This window comes from Euwallacea similis, chromosome 18, assembly GCF_039881205.1.
Source record: "Euwallacea similis isolate ESF13 chromosome 18, ESF131.1, whole genome shotgun sequence".
In the NCBI taxonomy this organism is placed as follows: domain Eukaryota; kingdom Metazoa; phylum Arthropoda; class Insecta; order Coleoptera; family Curculionidae; genus Euwallacea; species Euwallacea similis.
In genome coordinates this window covers 1,898,194-1,915,827 of record NC_089626.1, presented here as the reverse complement: position 1 = coordinate 1,915,827, position 17,634 = coordinate 1,898,194, and the positions used below count along the sequence as shown (strand labels likewise).

General features: G+C 40.6%; 5 protein-coding genes across 7 annotated transcripts; 2 read left to right on the top strand and 3 right to left on the bottom strand.

The window, feature by feature from the left end:
• Nucleotides 1-69: 69 nt before the first annotated feature.
• On the bottom strand, nt 70-7,004 carry XNP (ATRX chromatin remodeler XNP). 2 transcript variants are annotated; one of them, XM_066399348.1, is made up of 16 exons: nt 6,859-7,004; nt 5,166-6,695; nt 4,580-4,962; nt 4,410-4,526; nt 4,214-4,298; nt 4,056-4,148; nt 3,610-3,996; nt 3,371-3,560; nt 3,016-3,217; nt 2,746-2,938; nt 2,160-2,689; nt 1,887-2,105; nt 1,428-1,599; nt 1,255-1,376; nt 963-1,204; nt 70-908 (listed from the first exon to the last, which is right to left on the bottom strand). In XM_066399348.1, exons 2-16 carry the CDS (start codon nt 6,681-6,683, stop codon nt 532-534), a joined length of 4,830 nt encoding a protein of 1,609 aa, XP_066255445.1. In that variant the 5' UTR covers nt 6,684-6,695; nt 6,859-7,004; the 3' UTR covers nt 70-531. The 2 variants fall into 2 exon arrangements, with proteins under 2 accessions (XP_066255445.1, XP_066255446.1); XM_066399349.1 differs by having other exon boundaries at nt 5,166-6,972.
• Nucleotides 7,005-7,346: 342 nt separating this feature from the next.
• LOC136414752 (protein phosphatase 1 regulatory subunit 21) lies at nt 7,347-8,822 on the top strand. Its single transcript, XM_066398933.1, has 6 exons — nt 7,347-7,487; nt 7,543-7,689; nt 7,740-7,895; nt 7,948-8,169; nt 8,217-8,404; nt 8,453-8,822. The coding sequence occupies exons 1-6, from the start codon at nt 7,428-7,430 to the stop codon at nt 8,649-8,651; spliced, it is 972 nt and encodes a 323-aa protein (XP_066255030.1). The 5' UTR covers nt 7,347-7,427; the 3' UTR covers nt 8,652-8,822.
• On the bottom strand, nt 8,814-9,447 carry LOC136414753 (iron-sulfur cluster assembly 2 homolog, mitochondrial). Its single transcript, XM_066398934.1, has 2 exons — nt 9,068-9,447; nt 8,814-9,017 (listed from the first exon to the last, which is right to left on the bottom strand). The coding sequence occupies exons 1-2, from the start codon at nt 9,349-9,351 to the stop codon at nt 8,840-8,842; spliced, it is 462 nt and encodes a 153-aa protein (XP_066255031.1). The 5' UTR covers nt 9,352-9,447; the 3' UTR covers nt 8,814-8,839.
• A 337-nt stretch (nt 9,448-9,784) lies between these two features.
• Nucleotides 9,785-15,840, top strand: LOC136414992 (tyrosine-protein kinase hopscotch-like). 2 transcript variants are annotated; one of them, XM_066399340.1, is made up of 15 exons: nt 9,785-10,511; nt 10,777-10,951; nt 11,009-11,268; nt 11,326-11,451; nt 11,544-11,704; nt 11,758-11,889; nt 12,167-12,291; nt 12,346-12,561; nt 12,617-12,741; nt 12,793-12,928; nt 13,126-13,354; nt 13,428-13,849; nt 14,533-14,700; nt 14,984-15,351; nt 15,497-15,840. In XM_066399340.1, exons 1-15 carry the CDS (start codon nt 9,961-9,963, stop codon nt 15,630-15,632), a joined length of 3,330 nt encoding a protein of 1,109 aa, XP_066255437.1. In that variant the 5' UTR covers nt 9,785-9,960; the 3' UTR covers nt 15,633-15,840. The 2 variants fall into 2 exon arrangements, with proteins under 2 accessions (XP_066255437.1, XP_066255438.1); XM_066399341.1 differs by having other exon boundaries at nt 9,790-10,511; nt 13,428-13,837.
• A 255-nt stretch (nt 15,841-16,095) lies between these two features.
• On the bottom strand, nt 16,096-17,560 carry LOC136414995 (BAG family molecular chaperone regulator 2). Its single transcript, XM_066399343.1, has 4 exons — nt 17,393-17,560; nt 17,092-17,316; nt 16,862-17,039; nt 16,096-16,803 (listed from the first exon to the last, which is right to left on the bottom strand). The coding sequence occupies exons 1-4, from the start codon at nt 17,424-17,426 to the stop codon at nt 16,632-16,634; spliced, it is 609 nt and encodes a 202-aa protein (XP_066255440.1). The 5' UTR covers nt 17,427-17,560; the 3' UTR covers nt 16,096-16,631.
• Nucleotides 17,561-17,634: the final 74 nt, after the last annotated feature.

Genomic DNA, 17,634 nt, shown 5'->3' with positions numbered 1-17,634 from the left:
AAAGCACTAAACGTTCCCGCTGCGACCTTACCACATATTTCTGATTATATATAATGATAAAAAAAGGAATCACAATCAAAACAACATTTAATGGTTTGCTTGAAGATGAGAATAATAATGTATATACAATCAAGCCACTCCAGGCCTGGCTTGGAGGGACATGCATTAATCGGTGACGAAAAACTTAGAACAATATCAAATCATCACAGAAACCTAAAATAAGTAAAAATATAAAATAGCGGCGTTCGTTTTAAGGGATTAATTGGTAAATATTCTACCTATTTACACCGGATCATATATTTGTCAACGCCTAGAAATGCGGAACAATGAATTTGACAGCGGTGACTACACAACACAAAAGAGATGCATGCGCGCTGTTGCTGTTTTGCCCCGCATTTAAAACCCATTTACGTAATCAGTCACACATGTCAGTAATAGTCGAACGATTAAAACATCGCATCTGGGTGACGTCTCAAGATCTTTTTTTTTCAATCTTAGAATTTAATCGAATTAATCCTCGTGCCGCAGCCGTCAATCGTTCAAATCGATCACCTCATCCGAAGTGCTCGCCTGATGGGCCACCTGTAATTGCCTGATCTCTTCGGGTGTGACAGCGAGATTACCCAAACCCTGATTAGCCAGTTGTTGCTTCTGCATCAGGTACTGGTTGACGAATTGTTGGCGCATGCGCTGCGCGTGCAAAGCCTGCATCAACCGCACCTCCTGTTGCACACGGTTGTACATGGAAAAGTCATTTTCCGACATCTGCATCTGCAGCTGCGTGACCAGGGCGGGTAAGATGCCCTTGATTTGCACATCGGACCAGGTGGGGTTGTCTTTGCGCACAATGTTGCCGAGCGCCAGCTGGATCATTTGAGGGGAGCAGTTGAGCGCCGTGTTGTGAATGGCTGTAATCAAGTCAATTAGATTACCCTTGAAGCGTGGTTGAAAGGAGGCCTCACCTCCTAAGTGGACACTGCCGAAGTTAGAAACAGTGGTCTTGCGTAAGACCTTCTCGTTCTCAAACTCCTCCCATGCGGCCTTACGCTCGTCCTCGTTCAGTTCTTCGTCTTGTTTGTTTTCTAGTAGGGACTGGTGCTCGTGGTACTTGAAAATGGTTCCTTCATACTTTTGCAGCATTTCTCCGAGTAGAACATCCTTGGGCACTCGTGGAATGGGCCGCTCTACAGGCTCCAAATCAGTCCTAGAATCGACCTATTCCAACAGCTCCAAAACAGCGAAATTCGACCTTACTTGTAAAGTTCTTGAATGTCGTTTTGGCTGTAATGTCGGTCGATCTGTTGCTCGTCTATCACTCTCTTGGAAATGGCCTGTTTGGTCACTTGTCGCTCGTAGATTTTCATTTCCATGGAGCCCTAAAAACCCCCTTAATCCCCTCCTCTTTACAACGTTAGATAGTTACTTACGTAAGTAACGAAGCGGTAAATGTAGGAAGGTTTGGTCTGGCCGAAGCGATATACTCGGTATATGCTCTGGATATCGTGAGAGGGGTTCCACGACACGTCGAAGATGATGACGCGATTTGCCGCTACAAGGTTGATACCCAAACCGCCCGCTTTGGTCGATATCAGGAACAGGCTAATAATAGATGATTGTTTATGTTAAATTGAGTTGATGAAGTGGATTGAAAAGTATAAACGTAACAACCTTTTACCCCGAAACATCTCTTGAGACAGGAGATATTACAAAGCCAAGGGGAGGCGCTGTCGTATATGTCCAGGAAAACTGTAAATCCTTCTACCCGTTTTTAAACCTAAGTACTCTCGAATAACCCCTCTATGGCGATATTCGTGACATAGAAGAATTTTGTTTTCCCCACTGTTGCCAAATTCAATATTATGGCTTGTTGTTTCCATAACACTTACCGTGCTCTGGTTCTTTCAGGGTCGTTGAATTCGTCGCACCAACTGGCCCGGTTATCACAGCTTGAAGACCCATCCAGACGGAAATAGTCCAGACCCAAAAGCCAACAGCCCGAATGTCCACCCACTCTCTCAGTGTTGCCATCTCTGGTCGCTTCGTGAATACGTGCAAGAAAGTATTCAATGCAATTCAGTGTGTATAAGGATTGGGAGAAAACCAGCCTAAAAATGTTATAAATGAGAATTCTGGCGTTCAACAGATTTCTTAGTACATACACTTTGTCTCCGATTTCTTCGCACTCCTTCAGAATCTGAAACAGCAGGAAAATCTTGGCGCTATGGTTGATATTATCCAGTTCCTCTCTGTTGACATATTCGTCCCACCACTGCTTAGGTTCCTCCTCCTCTTTATCGCTCTCGGACAACTCCCCGTTCTCTCGTTTCTGTGCAGTTTGCGCGCGCGTTATCCGCGTCCTTCCCCTCCTTTCGCCGCTAATCTTCTTTTTGTTATCATCACCGGACTTGATCGACCCGTCCGAGTCTTGGTCTGAAGAAGTGTCACTGTTTGAAGACGACGTCACTGAATCGCTCCTCGAACCGTCATCAATAAAATCTTTCATTGATCCTTCGGACTCAGAATCGTCATTTATGGATTTTTCTTTCTGCTCCCTGCTTTTGTCCAAGAGCACACGCGGATGGGTGCAGATGCGCTGCAGCTCCTGGAAATCCGTGAACAGGAAGGAAGTGCGGTTAGAGCCGTCTCCTCTGCGAGCGAAGTTTGTCAAGTAGTGCTTGTAGAGTTTCACCTAAAAAGAAACGTAATACCTATGGACAACCTTGTAAGCTTATATGTGAGGCGCACCTGCACTTCGGTGAGTTTAAGGAAGAGCACATACTCGTGCTTGGGTGGTAAGTAGGGTTCTAAGACAGCATAATCTTGCCGCTGCACCACACCATCAAGTAGCTTGTGCAGAACATGAGAGCGCCTGCGCATTATCATGATATCATGTTGAGTCGAGTCCGTGTATTGACCGTTGGTGATTGGGTTGACAAACCTGTCAAGTTGACGTATGTCAGTTAGAAATTCTCTAGGTTGTTTTGGTGTATACATGAGTGAAAAAAAGGCACTTACCGATTGAGATACTCCTTGTAGGTGCCCAACAAGTTAGGTTTGATAAATTGTACCATGCACCAGTACTCTCGGAGATTGTTCTGAAGAGGAGTACCGGTCAGCACGATGCGTCTTGTGGTTTTGATGCGATTCATCGCGATGCTCAAGTTAGTTTTCTCGTTTTTGAGCAAATGACCCTCGTCGCACACAACTAAATCCGGACCTAAAAACACGTTGTTAGTGAGTTTTATCATTTTTTTCCACTGCCGTCAGAAGAATATCATTCTCTCCATGTTGTCAGGCAACAACAAACGACAAAAATTAGACCGTCATGTCGGTGGCAGTTGAACACGACATATATCATTTTTCAACTAACCTGGATCAACAAGACCCTTCTGGAATGACATTCTCAGCTTTTTCGACAAGCTCTTATTGTCCGGATTGCTCAAGTTCCGGAACATGGTGTAGCCAATGATGAGAACCCCCCCATCCTCGTGCCAGGAATTCACTATATAGTTTCTCTCCTGGTTCATCGAACTTGTTTTACACGTAACCAGCTCATAAACCTGAAAATCTCTTTAAAAGTAAATTACAACCGAAGCCAAAAATCCTCACGTCCAAATCGTTGGATTTAGGCATCCACTTCTTGAACTCGCTCTTCCAGTTGAGTACAGTGTTTACAGGACACACCACCAACACCTTCTCCACTTTGGTTTTCTCCGAGTTGACCAGTAGGGTGTGCACCAACGTGATGACCTGCAGCGTCTTTCCCAGGCCCATGCAATGAGCCAAAATGCAGCCGGAGCCTTCGTTGTTCCTGGCCCTCTTCAGGGATTCAAATGAGGCATCCCACATAAACTTGATGCCCTGCACTTGATGCGGTTTAAGCTGCTTGACCAGTGCTTTGTCAACACTCAACAGTGCCTCGTTGGTCTTTTCGTCAAAATCCAATACCACCTTGTCCACAGTGGCGTCCGCCTTCATTTCCACCATTTGATTGTACTGCAAATGAGTCATTAAGGAAAGTTTATTAAGAGAAAAGAAGATGGAGGGTTTAATACCTTCTTTTGTTTCTCTAAAATGCGCGCCTTGCGGATTTTCTCTTCCTCCTCGGCCCTCTTGGTGGTCTCGGACAGGGAGTCTCGGTCGATCATCTTTAGAAAAATGAGAGAATAATGTTAAAGGAAAATCTAAAAGCGAAGGTTTAAAGGGGACCCACCCGCCTTATGTGTTTCCTGGTTGATTTGTCTTCTTCGTCGCTGCTGCTGTCGCGTACGCGCTTTATCCTCTTTCGAGATGGCTTTCTATAGAAGGACCCAGAAAGATTATTAAAAATCAGTTGACAATTGACAACAGGGTAAATTACAGGGACAAAATGGTACGAGTGATTTAAGCCCAAAAAGTCAAATCCTCACCTCTTCTCCTCTGATTTTTTCTCCTCCTCTGAAACACTACTAGACCCCTTCTCCTCATTAGCCTCTCCTTCTGAATCAGACAACACCTTCTTCTTTTTCATCCTTTTCTTGGCTTCCCTTAAAACCAATCGAATATAGTCAATATAAACGCCCAGTTTGGGACTGCTTACTTGATCATTTCCTTCTTCGACTTATCCTTCTTCTTCGAGAATTGAGAAAATGAGTCATCACTGTCACTACTTGAAGCATTGGATCTCTTGTCTGATGTGTCTTTCTGCTGGGGTTCTTCTTTGTTGCTGTCACATATTTCTGCAGCATCCTTATCAGAGTTACCTTCAGTGTTTAAAACCTCGTTGTCCTTTTCTTCCTCGAGGTTTCTTGTGGATTTTTCCTTATTTTCAGTGATAGTAGCTTCTCCACTTGTGCCTTCTTTTTCTGTAGTTGTGTCTACAGTGTCTTTGTCCTCTTCATTGTTGAGGGTATCTTCTTCATTTTCTTTTTCAAGGTTTGTGCCCTCATTTTCTTCCGGGTGGGGAGAATCTGCGATTTGCTCCTGGGGAAAGGAAGTGAGGATAATGGTGGTACGCCTCTGGTTTTTATAGGCAACTAAAGCAGCATTTTTTCTACCTTTAAATGCAAAAAAAAATCTAAAACCTTCTGATTACAGTATGCTATAATCAGTGGCGTAACAACCATTTTTACGCTTAAAAATACAAAATATTTCAATTTCTAACATAAATTGTAAAGAAAACTTACCCAACAATCCTGGATTAGCCGATCTGACACAGTCATTTCTGTTGAATCTGCAGCACCTAAATCAACCAACCCTTCTCCCATCACACCTGACTCCTCTGTGGCATCCCCTTTCTCCTTACTTAAATCAGCCATTTCTTCATCTTTAGGCTCCTCCTCATCACTTAAAGACATCTCAACACTATTTTCTTGTCTCTTATTATTTAACTTTAAAGTCAACTTAATTTTCTTCCCGTCACCCCCCTCTTTACCCTCAAAACTAGATGCTTTTTTTACTTGAATCACTGAAATTTTAGCCAGATTTTTAATCTCCATAAGTTCCTTCTTTTTTCTGTAAATCTCTTGCAGATCGTCACACTTAAATTTTGGTAAGGAGATGTATACTTCAGCATTTAACTTCTGATCATTCACATCTGGTTGCTTCAAAGGTTTTAGTTTAGAGGACCTCTTACGTCTGTCTGATGCCGTCTTATAATCCTTCAGAGCTATGTCTGAGGATAAGGAACCATCAGACAAATCTCTCTCCTCCAGCAGCTCTTTCTTCTTTCGCTTTTTGGATCTTTTGGCCTGCAACTCTTCCTCATCGGAAGAGTCTTCTGCAGGTTTATTTCTGAATCGTAGTTGCCTGGAGCTGCGCTCTTTCACAAGTTTAGAAAAACGCTCTCTCAAGACAACTTCCCTTGATTTTCTACCTGATCTTGTCCTACCAAAATCTTCCTCTGACTCAGATGTGCCTTTGTTCTTGTCCTGTCTCTTAGTGATATCACTATCAGAATCACTTTGATTAGTTATTTTTGACTTGCGTAAAACTCCCTTTAAGGGGGTGGAACTGTTTTGCTTCGGAGTCTTCTTAGGGGTATCTTCATCTGAGCTGGTCAGCACTATAATTGAGTTATCAAAAGTGACCGATTTTCGACTTTTACTACTACTAGTACAATTGGGGGTCATTTCCATGATTTTAACTTCAGGGTCCATTAGTTTTTTAATGTCGATTACTTTGATTTTTGGTTTTTCCTTTTCAATGTTTTCTTTGTTTTCTTCCTTATTTTCATTTTGCAAATCGTTGGGAGGCTCAATAATAACACCATCTTCTAGAATTTGATCTGCAAAAGCTGAGGCACCCAGTAGGCCTTCTGAACTTTCAGGTCTTTTTAGTCGCAAAAGGCTAATCTTGACATTTCCCAGCTTTTCAGGGGTACCTTCTATAACCCCAAAGCTCAAGTCTGTTTTGTCAGACTCTTTTGATGAGCTGTCACTTTGTAACTGTTCATCTTTTGACTGCGACCCATCAAAGCTAGAATTCAAAGCCTTGCTTTTCTTGTAGGCCTTGGAAATGGACTCTCTAATGAAATTAGCCTTGCCAAACACCTCTGTGACTAAGCCCTTGAGCTTTTTAAGCTCTTTGCGGCTGCTATTTGCTTCAACTCTAGCAAGCAGACCATCTTCTCCCGATTTGTTTAGAGTGTTTAAAGCACTTTGAAAGAGTTTCAGCAGCTGCTCTGCTTCGCTGTCCTGGGACATGCTGCAGCTTAACTGTAAATAAACCGAAGATACCAACAAGGGGGTACTGATGCACAATTGAGGAGAAAGATTCCGCCTGTGTTGGGGGTCGCAGGGCTTTCGAAAGAGGTTTAAGTAGGGTTTTAAGGGGTGCTGGATGAGGAGGAGAGGTGTGCATGGGGGTGATTGAGCTTACCTGATGTAATTAAAGCAAAATAGAGGCAAAAATGAGTGTTTTTTAGGGGATTTTCACACTTAACAAGACGGCATTTTGTTGAAACGCACTGTCACTGTCACAGTGGCAGTTGCTGGTTTTGACAAGTAAGACGCTGCTGAATATATCAATTTTTAAGTATCTTGTAATCTTATTGAAGAGGTTTTTACCTAAATTTATTTATAATTAATTAATGTTCAAATTTGCAACAGTTCTCGTTCAGATAAACATGTCACTGAGTTTTTATGACTTTTTTAATAAAATTTATTGGAAGATATATGCTTAGCTTCCTGCATCGAGGAAAAGCGCCATTGCTGAATCTATAAATATTCATTCAGCGCTTGGTCAACCATGTCTCTTCCACTCTAGTCTTATGGATTAAACAGAGATAAACAATAATAAAACCTGTTCTTAATAGATTTTTTAACCTCACTTTCCAAGCATTTTCTAATTTTCCAATAATTTCCCAAAAAAAAAATCAACAATGCAATATTTCTAAAGCAATTTCTCCTCAAAACACTTATTCCTCCATCAAGAAAATTCCTTAAAACATGGAAAACCCTTCCGACTTGGATGCCAAATACCAAAAACTAGCAGCTGAATACTCTAAGGTACGCAAAACGCGCCTTAAATCTTTAGTCTTGACTGAATCTTTCTGATCCTAAGGTAAGGTCTCACGCCTCAGTTCTAAAAAAGGCAGTCCTGGATGAACAAGCCAGAAACTCAGAACTAAAGGATGTAGTTAAAAGCCACGAGCAGACTATTCGCAAGCATGATCAGGAGATGGAGAGCCTTATTTTCAGGAATGAACAGGTTTGTCTCCCTTAAGGTGCTTTGCAGCTACTTTAGAATAACTTCTGTAGTTGACTAAGCGCATATCAGTGCTGCAGCAGGAGCTACAAGTGAATAGTCATGGCAAAAGAGGGAAGGCAAAGCCAGTGGAGAGCAGTATGGATTTTGGGGTTCTTGATGAGGAGTTTCAGAAGAAAATTTTGGAGAATGCTCAGCTGCTTAGTAGTGTAAGTCTCACATGTATTGGAAAGTCATTGTGTTAATGGATTATGCAAATAGATATCAGACAAAGAGCTGGAGATTGGGAGCTACAGGGAGCGGATAGAGTGGCTTGAGGGGAAGATTTGCAACTTGGAAAGAGAAGTAGGGAATAGGGATGAAATTGGGAGGGTGCGACTTGATAAAGCCATGAAAGAGAATGAAATGCTTTGCAGTAAAATCAAAGAATTAACTTGTGATAATGACCACAGGAGGAATACGCTAAATGATCAAAATATACAGGTATTTTACCCAAACTGTTAATTCAATAATATACATTTTTTTTAAAGATCTCCCATTGGAAATCTGAGGCTGAAAAGCTGAGGCTCGAGTGCAATTTACTGCAAAGCAAACCCACTTCAAATTGCCAATTAACTGAGTACTATGAATCTCAATTGAGTGACATGCTTGAGTCTAAGAATCTAGCTCTCGCAGAAACCAAATCGCTTTTAGCAGAAAATCAAGCTTTAAAGCTGAGGTAATTAAAATGACTTTTTGCCTATGTAGATTTTAATAAGGGTTTTAGGCTTGAAAATGTCACGTTAGAGCTTACAGAGCTGCAGCATAGATTTGATAAGAGTCAGGAAGAGCTACTAACAACTAGCAGTAGCTATCGAGGGCAGCTAGATGCAATGACTGAACATTTAGCTGCTCAGAATGAGAAAATCACTCAGCAGTGTGATGAAATTCAAATTTTAAGGCACAAATTGAGTGCAAAAAAGTGATTTTGACCGCCGTTGGGAGTTGATATTGTAAACATTCCTTTTTAAGATTTATTTCTATGGGAAAATATTTTTATCTTGTGATAAATAATTGCTTTTCACTGATAATTTTAAGAATGAATATACACAGAACTGATTTTTTCAAATCGGAATATATCTAAAGAGTATTTACAAGGATTCTTAATTCTATTTTAGTCTAATCGAACAGTGAAAGAGGCCCCGCAAGAGCATCCCTGCTCGGCCAAAGGATTACTAACAACTTTAAAGGCGGATTTAATTAATTCCTCCTGGTAATCTATTGTAGACCCTTTTACATACTCCAGAGAAGTCTGATCAATCACCACTTTGGCCCCATTCTTTTCAAATACTCTGTAAATACCTAAAATCACCTGTCTCATTCACTTTCAACAATTCCTCACCTATCATCCTCATTAAGCTTTGTGTCCAAGTCAAAAATATACTGAAAACCAGAGCAGCCGCCCCCTTCCACGGCTACTCTCAAGAAACCTCCAGGGGTGTCTTTGGTGATTTTGTTGAGCCGCTCGGCGCATCTGTCGGTGAGAATCAGCTCTGCCTTAACATTTTCCAGCGGTTTTACATTAGCGGTTATAGGGCGCAATTGGGGCTTTCTGAGTGCAGATTTAATGATGCGGGGCAGTAGTTGTTGGGGGATAAACATAGCTGATATTGTGGGAAAACTCATAAAGATTTGTTTATCTTGGTTTCTTGAAATTTTGTCAGGTTATGTTATATATTTTTTAGGAAGGGGATTTCTGTTGCATAAGAAAAGCTTTAGTGTGAAATAAACAGATTTTATTAATGATAAATTTATTTCTAATTATTATTACAAATTTATTTACTTTAATAAAATTAATTATTCGTAAAATGACGTTTTACCCAAACTACTTAGTGCCGTATGATTACTCGTGATGACGTCAGTACAAATAATTTATGTATATATAGTAATAGAAAATTAAAGTATTATTTATATTCGTCGCACTCTAACTCGTTAGTAATGACTGTGAAAAATAAGACAAAAATATTCTCATTGGATTCTTTCATTGCTGATTACAACAATTCCCTCCTACTTCACACTAGTAGCCATTTTGTTTGCATTTTCGATTGTGGTAGGTCAGTCCTGTTTACTCCAGTTTCATGAATGTTTTAGCATTGATTTTTAAATGAATTTCAACCAAAAGAACGCTATTTATTGCACTTAGGACGTGCCTATATCTGCACCAGTGATTGCCTATGAATACACATTTCTTCGTCATCCAACCCAATAAGCCCCTTTATCACCCCCCAAATCACTATGGCTTTGCTCATACACCTTGCTCTGGAAAACCAGAAGACCATCTTCATCCCTTACACAAGCTCTACGATAGCTGATGAGGTGTGCATTGCCGTCTGTACTAAACTTAACATTGGCCCTCTTGCCCGTCATATTTTTGCTCTTCGACTACCCAGCAAGAACTTTCTTCATCCCACTGCCACCTTTCGGGACTCAACCATTCCTCTAGAGTTCCGGGTTAGGCTCAAGGTTGCCAGTTTGGCCAAGTTGAAGAAGCTTGACTCAAATGCCTATGACTACTTCTACCATCAGGTTCGGCTTGATGTTATTGGAAGCAATGTACCTGATATTGTCTATGAGAAGCATCGGGCTGAGTTGTTGGGACTTGCCATTACTGATATGTTTAGGGTGGTGATGGAGAATGGTGTTTCAAAAGAGTCAGTTGAGGAAGAGTACAGAAAATTTGTTCCAAAAGTTTTGCTAAAGAAACACAGGTTCTTTGTTAAGAAGCCCATACGAACGCATTTGGAGAAACTTGAAGAAGCAGTGAAAATAAAACCTTTTGGAGTTGAGTAAGTTTTTGTATTATTTATTTGATTTGAAGCTGTTTAACCATTAATTAAGGCATCCTTTGATGGCCCTAACATTTGAGTAATTAATAAATTAATAAATTCATTATTGATATTTAAGTAAATAAGTAATCAGTTGTATATGCTGGAGGATTATTTTTTCATCAACATATTGTTACTATTGACATTTGCTCCTTCATCATTTTGTCAGTGTTTTGATATTTCCTCAATGATTGGTGCTCCTTTTGACAAACTAAACTTTTACCAGTTTCTTGAAATCTCAATATCTTGGGGAACTGGACCTTATTGCCCCTGAGTACCTCTCTGAGACATACCGAGCACTTATTGATGTTGAAGGCCGTTCCTGTTTCATTACTATCAAAGTCACCCCACCAAATGTCCCTGACTCAGGTGTGAAATATTGCTGGGAATCTAAGAGAGATGTCAGTACATAATTTTTCTGAAAATTTTCCTATAAAACTAAGAAAAACTTGCTATAGCGTCAAGATTGGACACACATGTGCACTGTTGAAGAGTTAGGTTTCATCACCACTCGTGATGATGCCAGCATTGAAATAACCCGCCTCAGTGGCATCCCTATTTACATAAAATTCCACAAGTTGGAGGATATGTGGTCATTTGTCAGTCTGCTCGATAGCTACTACAGATTGACCTGCAAGTGGACTTTTTCTTTGTGTCAGAACCTGATTACTCCATCTATGAAGAAGTTACACTCAATGAGATGTCATGGACCTGTGGGGCATGTTGTTTAGGGGAGTGAGGTTTCTGTGGATTTAATGTAGTGCATTTCTTTCAGGGGGGAATTCTCTTACACAAAGCTAGAAACCAAAGCTAACAACCAAGCTGGTTGCTACATTATCCGAGAGTCTGAAACAAGTTTTAGTTCTTACTATATTGATGTTTGCGTTAAAGATAGACTGAGGTAATTTTAGAGATCACAACTAAAATTGAGATGATAAAGAAGTCCTCTTGAGGCCCAAATTGTGATTTTTTGGTTAAAATTATATTTTGCAGCTCAGCACCGAAAACATTCAAATTGGAACGCCTCAAAGAGAACCAATACGTATTCAACAATGACTCACAACCGTACAGCAGCCTTGAGCAGCTCATTGAGGCCTATAGCAAACCTGAAGGTATAATTTACCTCAAGGAATGTGTCTATCCTTCGGAATACGGTAGTAGACTGCCCTATTATCACCAGAAAATAATTTTATGGAAAAATTTATAGATATTTCTCCTCTTTTGCTGTGCCGCAGCGAAAATATGGTGGGAGAGGCCCTAACCGAGAGCTCCTTGTTGCCGGAATTGGTTCTCAAAAACCCTGTATGCATCAACTTCAAGGATCTACAAGTGTATAAAGGCAAGAAACAGACAGTTTTTGATTACAAAGAGCTGTTTTTGGTTTAAATGTGATACATAAATCATTTGTTGTTGTTTTTTTCTTGATAATTGGCGAATTACCTATATTATTTAATCTTAGAACTGACTTTGAAAGTCCTTAGTTTTATTGATAATTTGGCGAAGGAAATTTCTTACATATTTCTCCTTTTAATTCCATTTTACTGAAGCCAAGAATTAGCTCTTGTAACCTTTCTGTAATACCCTTTTAAACATGACTAACCCTAACTTTAAATTAGGACAAAGAAAAGACGGTCTCCGCAAAATCACCCACGTGTACCGGGGCATGTGGAAAGTGACCCGAGGCAAAAAGATCGAAATCGCCCTGAAATTCTTGAAACAGGACCAGGAGAAACATCTTAAGGTTTACCCTCATTGGTTCCTACCAACAATAAATACCAGCTAGTAATTATTACAGAGCTATCTTAGCCTCATGGGCCAATGGGCCTTTGTTAAGTCCCCCTACATTGTCCGCTTCTATGGTATCGCCCTGCAGTCCAATGATGTCAGCGTGGTTATGGAGTACTTCAAATTAGGCCCTTTGGATCAGTACTTAAGGGACAACAAAAGTAAGATTAAAACAGTGGATTTGATCGAGGCTACATCTCACTTGGCCTCGGCAGTTTGGCATTTGGTAATTCACCATTTTTTCCTTATTTCATTGATTTTTTAATGATTTTAACACACAGAGAGAGAACGATATTGTTCATGGCAGAATTAGGTGTCGCAAACTCATGGTTCACGCCCATGACGACAGCTGTTTTACCGTAAAACTCACGGATAATGCCGTGCAGACCTCTTATGAGGCTTTAGAGTGAGTTTTAGTCAAGGGAGAGATGAGACAATCTAGAGCATTGGTTTTTAGGGTGCACTGGATTGCAGTGGAGTGCTATACATCGGAGAAAAGGACCGCTGCGGCAGATGTTTGGGCCATGGCCACCACGATTTACGAAATGTTCACTTACGGGAAGGAATTACCCGTAGGCAATCACATGATGAGTGTAAGTGGAAATGTGGTAGTATTCTAACCAATAAAAAGCTGTAAGTGGCAGGAAATTTAGAGGCTGGGGTTAGGTGATGTGTGTTGATTGCAACGGCCATTATAAGGAGTGTCAAGGGCATGATTTATCCAATATCGTTCATTTATGGAGAATCCCAATATGAGTCCTACATGATCATGATTTTGTTAAATTTTTAGCGATATTTGAACGGCGATCGTCTGCCCCGTCCCGCGGGATGTCCTGAGGAGATATATACCCTGATGACGGAGTGTTGGCACGCCAACCCTAAAACGCGCAAGCAGTCGCAAGAGGTCAGTCGCGAAGTTAACCATTTGCTCTACCAAGTATACAATTCGAGAAAGAACCACGCCTACGATGTTGTCGGCAGAAGCGGAATCAATCGCAATCTGAATTCGTATGTTGACGGTAAGTGAGAGAGACTATTATCATTCATTGTTTTTCAAGTTTATTTAGGATTGATATTCATTTTTCCGTATAGATTCTACAGAGACCTCCGAATTGGTCTCGCCTAGCGAGCTAGACGATTCCTCGACTGTCAGATGCCTCAGCAGCTTGTCTGGAGCTTCATCGCAGCAGAGGTTGCTCAACCTGGATGAGAGCGATGGGTCATCGCGACTATTCTCTTTCCTATCGAACTTAACATTTTCAACTATGACAACGTCGCAAGACAGCCTCACCTCTGTGCAGAGTATCTTTGAGTTGGACGACAGCCACGATGTGGTTCTCAAAGGGTGCATCGGACAAGGCAACTACGGACAAGTGTTTAAGGGGACTATGGAAAACTGTAGCGACACTTCCAGTGAACCTATCATGGTCGCCGTGAAGAAACTGAAGGGATCTACATTGAGCAACGTAGTGGATTTTGAGCGAGAGATTACCATTATGAAGGTTTGGTTCAATGTACTAATATACAGGATGTATCTTAAGTAGGGGATTTTCTTTTAATACGACATAGATTTCAAAAAACTAAACAAAATCTTTTTGTAACATTTTTCCGAAATCTCAAAAACAACCGAATTATGCACATATGAGTCCTAATAAAGTTCTGTATAAAATCTAAGTCCTTCCCTGAATAAAATAGCAAATTCGACGTAAAAGGAAATAAAAATCCCACAAAAAATGATCGGTTATTGAAGAAACGCAAACAACATGTAATGTTTACGTTTTTTATGTTTTGTATATGTTTGTATGTTTTTATACTGTTTATGTTTGTGCAGATTTAAAAATCAGTCGTGTAGCTTGGTTCCAGGTTTTGTTTTGATAAATATGAATACTATTAAATTGAAAATGACCCATAATTATTTTAACAACGAATTGATTAATATGCTGTTGTACGCCGGGCGTTTTCCGTTAAGACATCATCCTGCAGCCTGTAGATTAGTTCATCTTGTTGGAAGGACTTGTGAGACCAGAAATCAAAAAGCAAAGCATGGAACTTAAGATACACCCTATATATACAGTGAGGACAGAGACGGTGAACATTTGTTGTTACTGTCATGGAAATTTGGGGATGGGAGGGTCTAACTGTATATTATTTGCTGGTTTAGGTCGTCTTACTTTTGGTAAAAATTGTCATGATTTAGGGACTGAAACATCCCAACATTGTGCAGATTCTGGGAGTGATCCGCGACCCCGATTTGCAGCTAGTCATGGAATTCGTGCCGGATGGGTGTTTACAAGGTCATTTGAAACATAAAAAGGATGAATTGCCGATCTCGCTGCTGCTGAAGTATGCGTCGGATATCGCCGAGGTTAGATTTAGAACCTGAATTGAATAAAACGCAGAGTTTCGCCATGTCATCACGGTCTGCGGTGGCAATTTTGCCCGCACCTTCACCGTTTGATCTTTATTTTGACATACCGTAAATTCACCTATATGGTGATAAACTGACACAAATTTATTAATTTTCATTACTGTTTACGTTGGCGAAACTTATGCGAATCGGAGAGAATAGGTATCTATATTGGGCACACATTTTTCGTCTCTACGCCCATCCGCCATTTTGTCATGAAGTACATATAATTGTCCTCTAGGGAATGAATTATCTCGGGACAAAGAACATCGTTCATCGCGACCTGGCCGCCCGCAACATCTTGGTTGTCGAGCGTAGTCACGTAAAAATCAGTGACTTCGGGCTTGCGCATTTCATTGGAAACGAGGACTACTACATGGTACGTAACACGTACCGCGGGTTGCCGATCAAGTGGTATGCACCAGAGAGCATCGGCAAGGGCAAGTTCTCGGTTAGGTCGGACGTATGGTCTTACGGCGTCACCCTTTACGAAATGTTCGCGTACGGTGAAACGCCGCCCGAACTCGGCAACGTTGATAGCGCGCCCGAGGGTCAAGAGCAGGCCTCGTATCAAGAAACGATGTTGGACGCCATCTACCGTGGCGCCAGGTAGGCATACACAGTCCATTTCATTACTTTAATCGTTCATAACACTTTCATCGGTCCATCCCTTTACCATTTGGTCACAAATTAGACAAATTTTTCATTTCAATTTCTCTTTGACAATGCTAAAGCGCTTTTATTCAATTTCTAGATACCCGTGTCCCGAACATTGTCCGCAAGCTATTTACTTCGGCGTGATGAAACCATGCTGGGAGTTGGATCCGCATGCACGGCCCGAATTCAAAGACCTTATTGCTGAAGTCAACAAGCTGAAATCGGGCTATTGAAGGAGAGTCGCGCGGCAACCTCTTTCCAGCTATACCCTCTTCGTTTTAGCATTTGCCCCGCCTCGAGAATCTGGATGATGAAGTGCTGGGGAGTGTTAAACGCTCCAATTGACTGATCTTTCTAGTTTAAGTGAGAGAGAACACAAGGCTTATGATACCTGTATATTTTTATTCGTAATTCCCAGAATAATAAAGAGACTGAAAGTAACTTACAATAATTTTATTTTTATAAATGAATATGAATGTTCTTTTTGTTGTACGCACTCTTTGTCTCATCGTTATGACCTTAATTGATAAATGTATAAAATTAGTCGAAACAAAGGGCTTAAAATTATTATTTGCCTCAATAGGCACATTCGCGGTCTTGTTGAAAACGTTTTTTCAGTCGCTCTATCGAAAAATGGGTAATTTTCTTCTCCATTTATCCCATATTCTGACTAGTAAAAATAAAGAGACTGAGGAATTAAATATTAACTGGATTTTATTGTGTTTTTTAAAGCATCTAACTTACGTATTAATAGTAACTAAGTGGAATTGGTGACTTATTAATATACGCTATACAGGGTGAGCAAATTTCGAAGTTCATATAGGAAATTTTGGTAACTTTACAAGATAGGGCAAAACGACAAAAATATTTTCCATATCGTTTTTCAAGGTATATCTAATGGAATAATTCAAAATTGTTGATAGTCTTTGGTTGTCGAGCTAAAAGTAAAAGTTGGATTTCGGCGGCATTAGTGAATTTTGCCCACCATGTACATAACTTTTATACAATTACAGAAGAAACGGTACCGTACTCTAGAGACACGTCGGTGCGCTCCCAGTAAATTATCCCCAATGAAAACTACTGTATTAACAGGTAATATACATTGATCTTATCGCGCCAACGCTCTAATGGCACTTTTGGAAATAAAATTTACAATGTTTCCCTCCTCCTAAAACACCGAAAAAATATAAACCACAACGGGAATAATAACAGTGATGGGCTTAAACAACTGTCTAATCAAACATCTGCACTCGAAGGCGCTCAAAATAGTTTAGCAAACCTTGAAGGCGCTTTTTTACGCGTTTCTGGTCATCCAGTGCGCAGCCTAGTAGAGCCGACTCGAATACCTTGTCCATGGCCCCATCCACCATTATTGATGAACAAGCATTTACATAGGAAATGCATCTGAAAATAATTAAAACTATTTCTGCAAGTAACCGCCCTTTAAAACAATAAAAAATACCTCTGTTTCGCTACTTCATGGTCATTTCGAATGTCCATTACAAGACCATCAATAAGATGGTTTACTTGAGACAGGGCATCTTCCTGCATTTGATCCCTCTGCGTCATTACTCTTACCTCCACTGTTTGACATCGGCTCATGATTCGGTCTGCATACCGAATAACATCATCTGCATCATCTTGAATATGAATTGTTGTATTTAAAGATTGTCACAAGGAAATTTGTCTTACTCTCATTTAGTTGGTTCATGTAATCCAGGTGTCTGACTGAGTCCAAAGTGGTCAGAAGCTGGTCTCGATCCTCCTCCAATTGAGCTGCCTCCTTACGTAGCTTCTCAACATGGCTCTCAAGCATGTCAAGCAGCTCAATAATCCGCTCCTTGGGGGCTTTATGGTCTAAGCTCACATTCTCATCTACCTTGGGCAGAGTCTGCAGCACTATAGATGTGGTCATGACTACAATTTTTAGAAGTCTTTGTAATCCTCCAAAACATTGAAGAAGTGAAAGCCGTTAATAACAACAAAAACAAACCTGAGGTAGACGCGAAAGGCTGATCCACATCCATTCTTGGGGTCTTTTCCGACTGAGGCTCCGTGTTGATTCTTTGTTTAGCGATCGAACTAAGTGTTTGCACCCTTCCGTATAGGGAAATCCAGGAAATTTCGATGAAACGACTGTTCTAGAAATTGTTCGAAAACGACTAACTTATGCTAAAGGGCACATTTGCAAAATGTTTTTTGGAGATTTGAGTGACGGTTGACAGGGACGTGTGT

Bases quoted from the DNA above. Each gene is read 5' to 3' on its own strand.
- XNP (XM_066399348.1), bottom strand. From the start codon at position 6,683: ATGTCCCAGGACAGCGAAGCAGAGCAGCTGCTGAAACTCTTTCAAAGT. The intron at 4,149-4,213 runs GTGGGTCCCCTT...ATTTTTCTAAAG, and splicing joins CCAGGAAACACATAAGGCGG to ATGATCGACCGAGACTCCCT. The intron at 2,106-2,159 runs GTATGTACTAAG...TAACATTTTTAG, and splicing joins GAAGAAATCGGAGACAAAGT to GCTGGTTTTCTCCCAATCCT.
- LOC136414752 (XM_066398933.1), top strand. From the start codon at position 7,428: ATGGAAAACCCTTCCGACTTGGATGCCAAATACCAAAAACTAGCAGCT. The intron at 8,170-8,216 runs GTATTTTACCCA...TTTTTTTTAAAG, and splicing joins TAAATGATCAAAATATACAG to ATCTCCCATTGGAAATCTGA. The intron at 8,405-8,452 runs GTAATTAAAATG...TAAGGGTTTTAG, and splicing joins AATCAAGCTTTAAAGCTGAG to GCTTGAAAATGTCACGTTAG.
- LOC136414753 (XM_066398934.1), bottom strand. From the start codon at position 9,351: ATGAGTTTTCCCACAATATCAGCTATGTTTATCCCCCAACAACTACTG. The intron at 9,018-9,067 runs GTGAGGAATTGT...AGGTATTTACAG, and splicing joins AAGCTTAATGAGGATGATAG to AGTATTTGAAAAGAATGGGG.
- LOC136414992 (XM_066399340.1), top strand. From the start codon at position 9,961: ATGGCTTTGCTCATACACCTTGCTCTGGAAAACCAGAAGACCATCTTC. The intron at 10,512-10,776 runs GTAAGTTTTTGT...AACTTTTACCAG, and splicing joins ATAAAACCTTTTGGAGTTGA to TTTCTTGAAATCTCAATATC. The intron at 11,890-12,166 runs GCAAGAAACAGA...ACTTTAAATTAG, and splicing joins GGATCTACAAGTGTATAAAG to GACAAAGAAAAGACGGTCTC.
- LOC136414995 (XM_066399343.1), bottom strand. From the start codon at position 17,426: ATGGATGTGGATCAGCCTTTCGCGTCTACCTCAG. The intron at 17,317-17,392 runs GTTTGTTTTTGT...TAAAAATTGTAG, and splicing joins GCCTTTCGCGTCTACCTCAG to TCATGACCACATCTATAGTG. The intron at 17,040-17,091 runs GTAAGACAAATT...TTCATATTCAAG, and splicing joins CATGAACCAACTAAATGAGA to ATGATGCAGATGATGTTATT.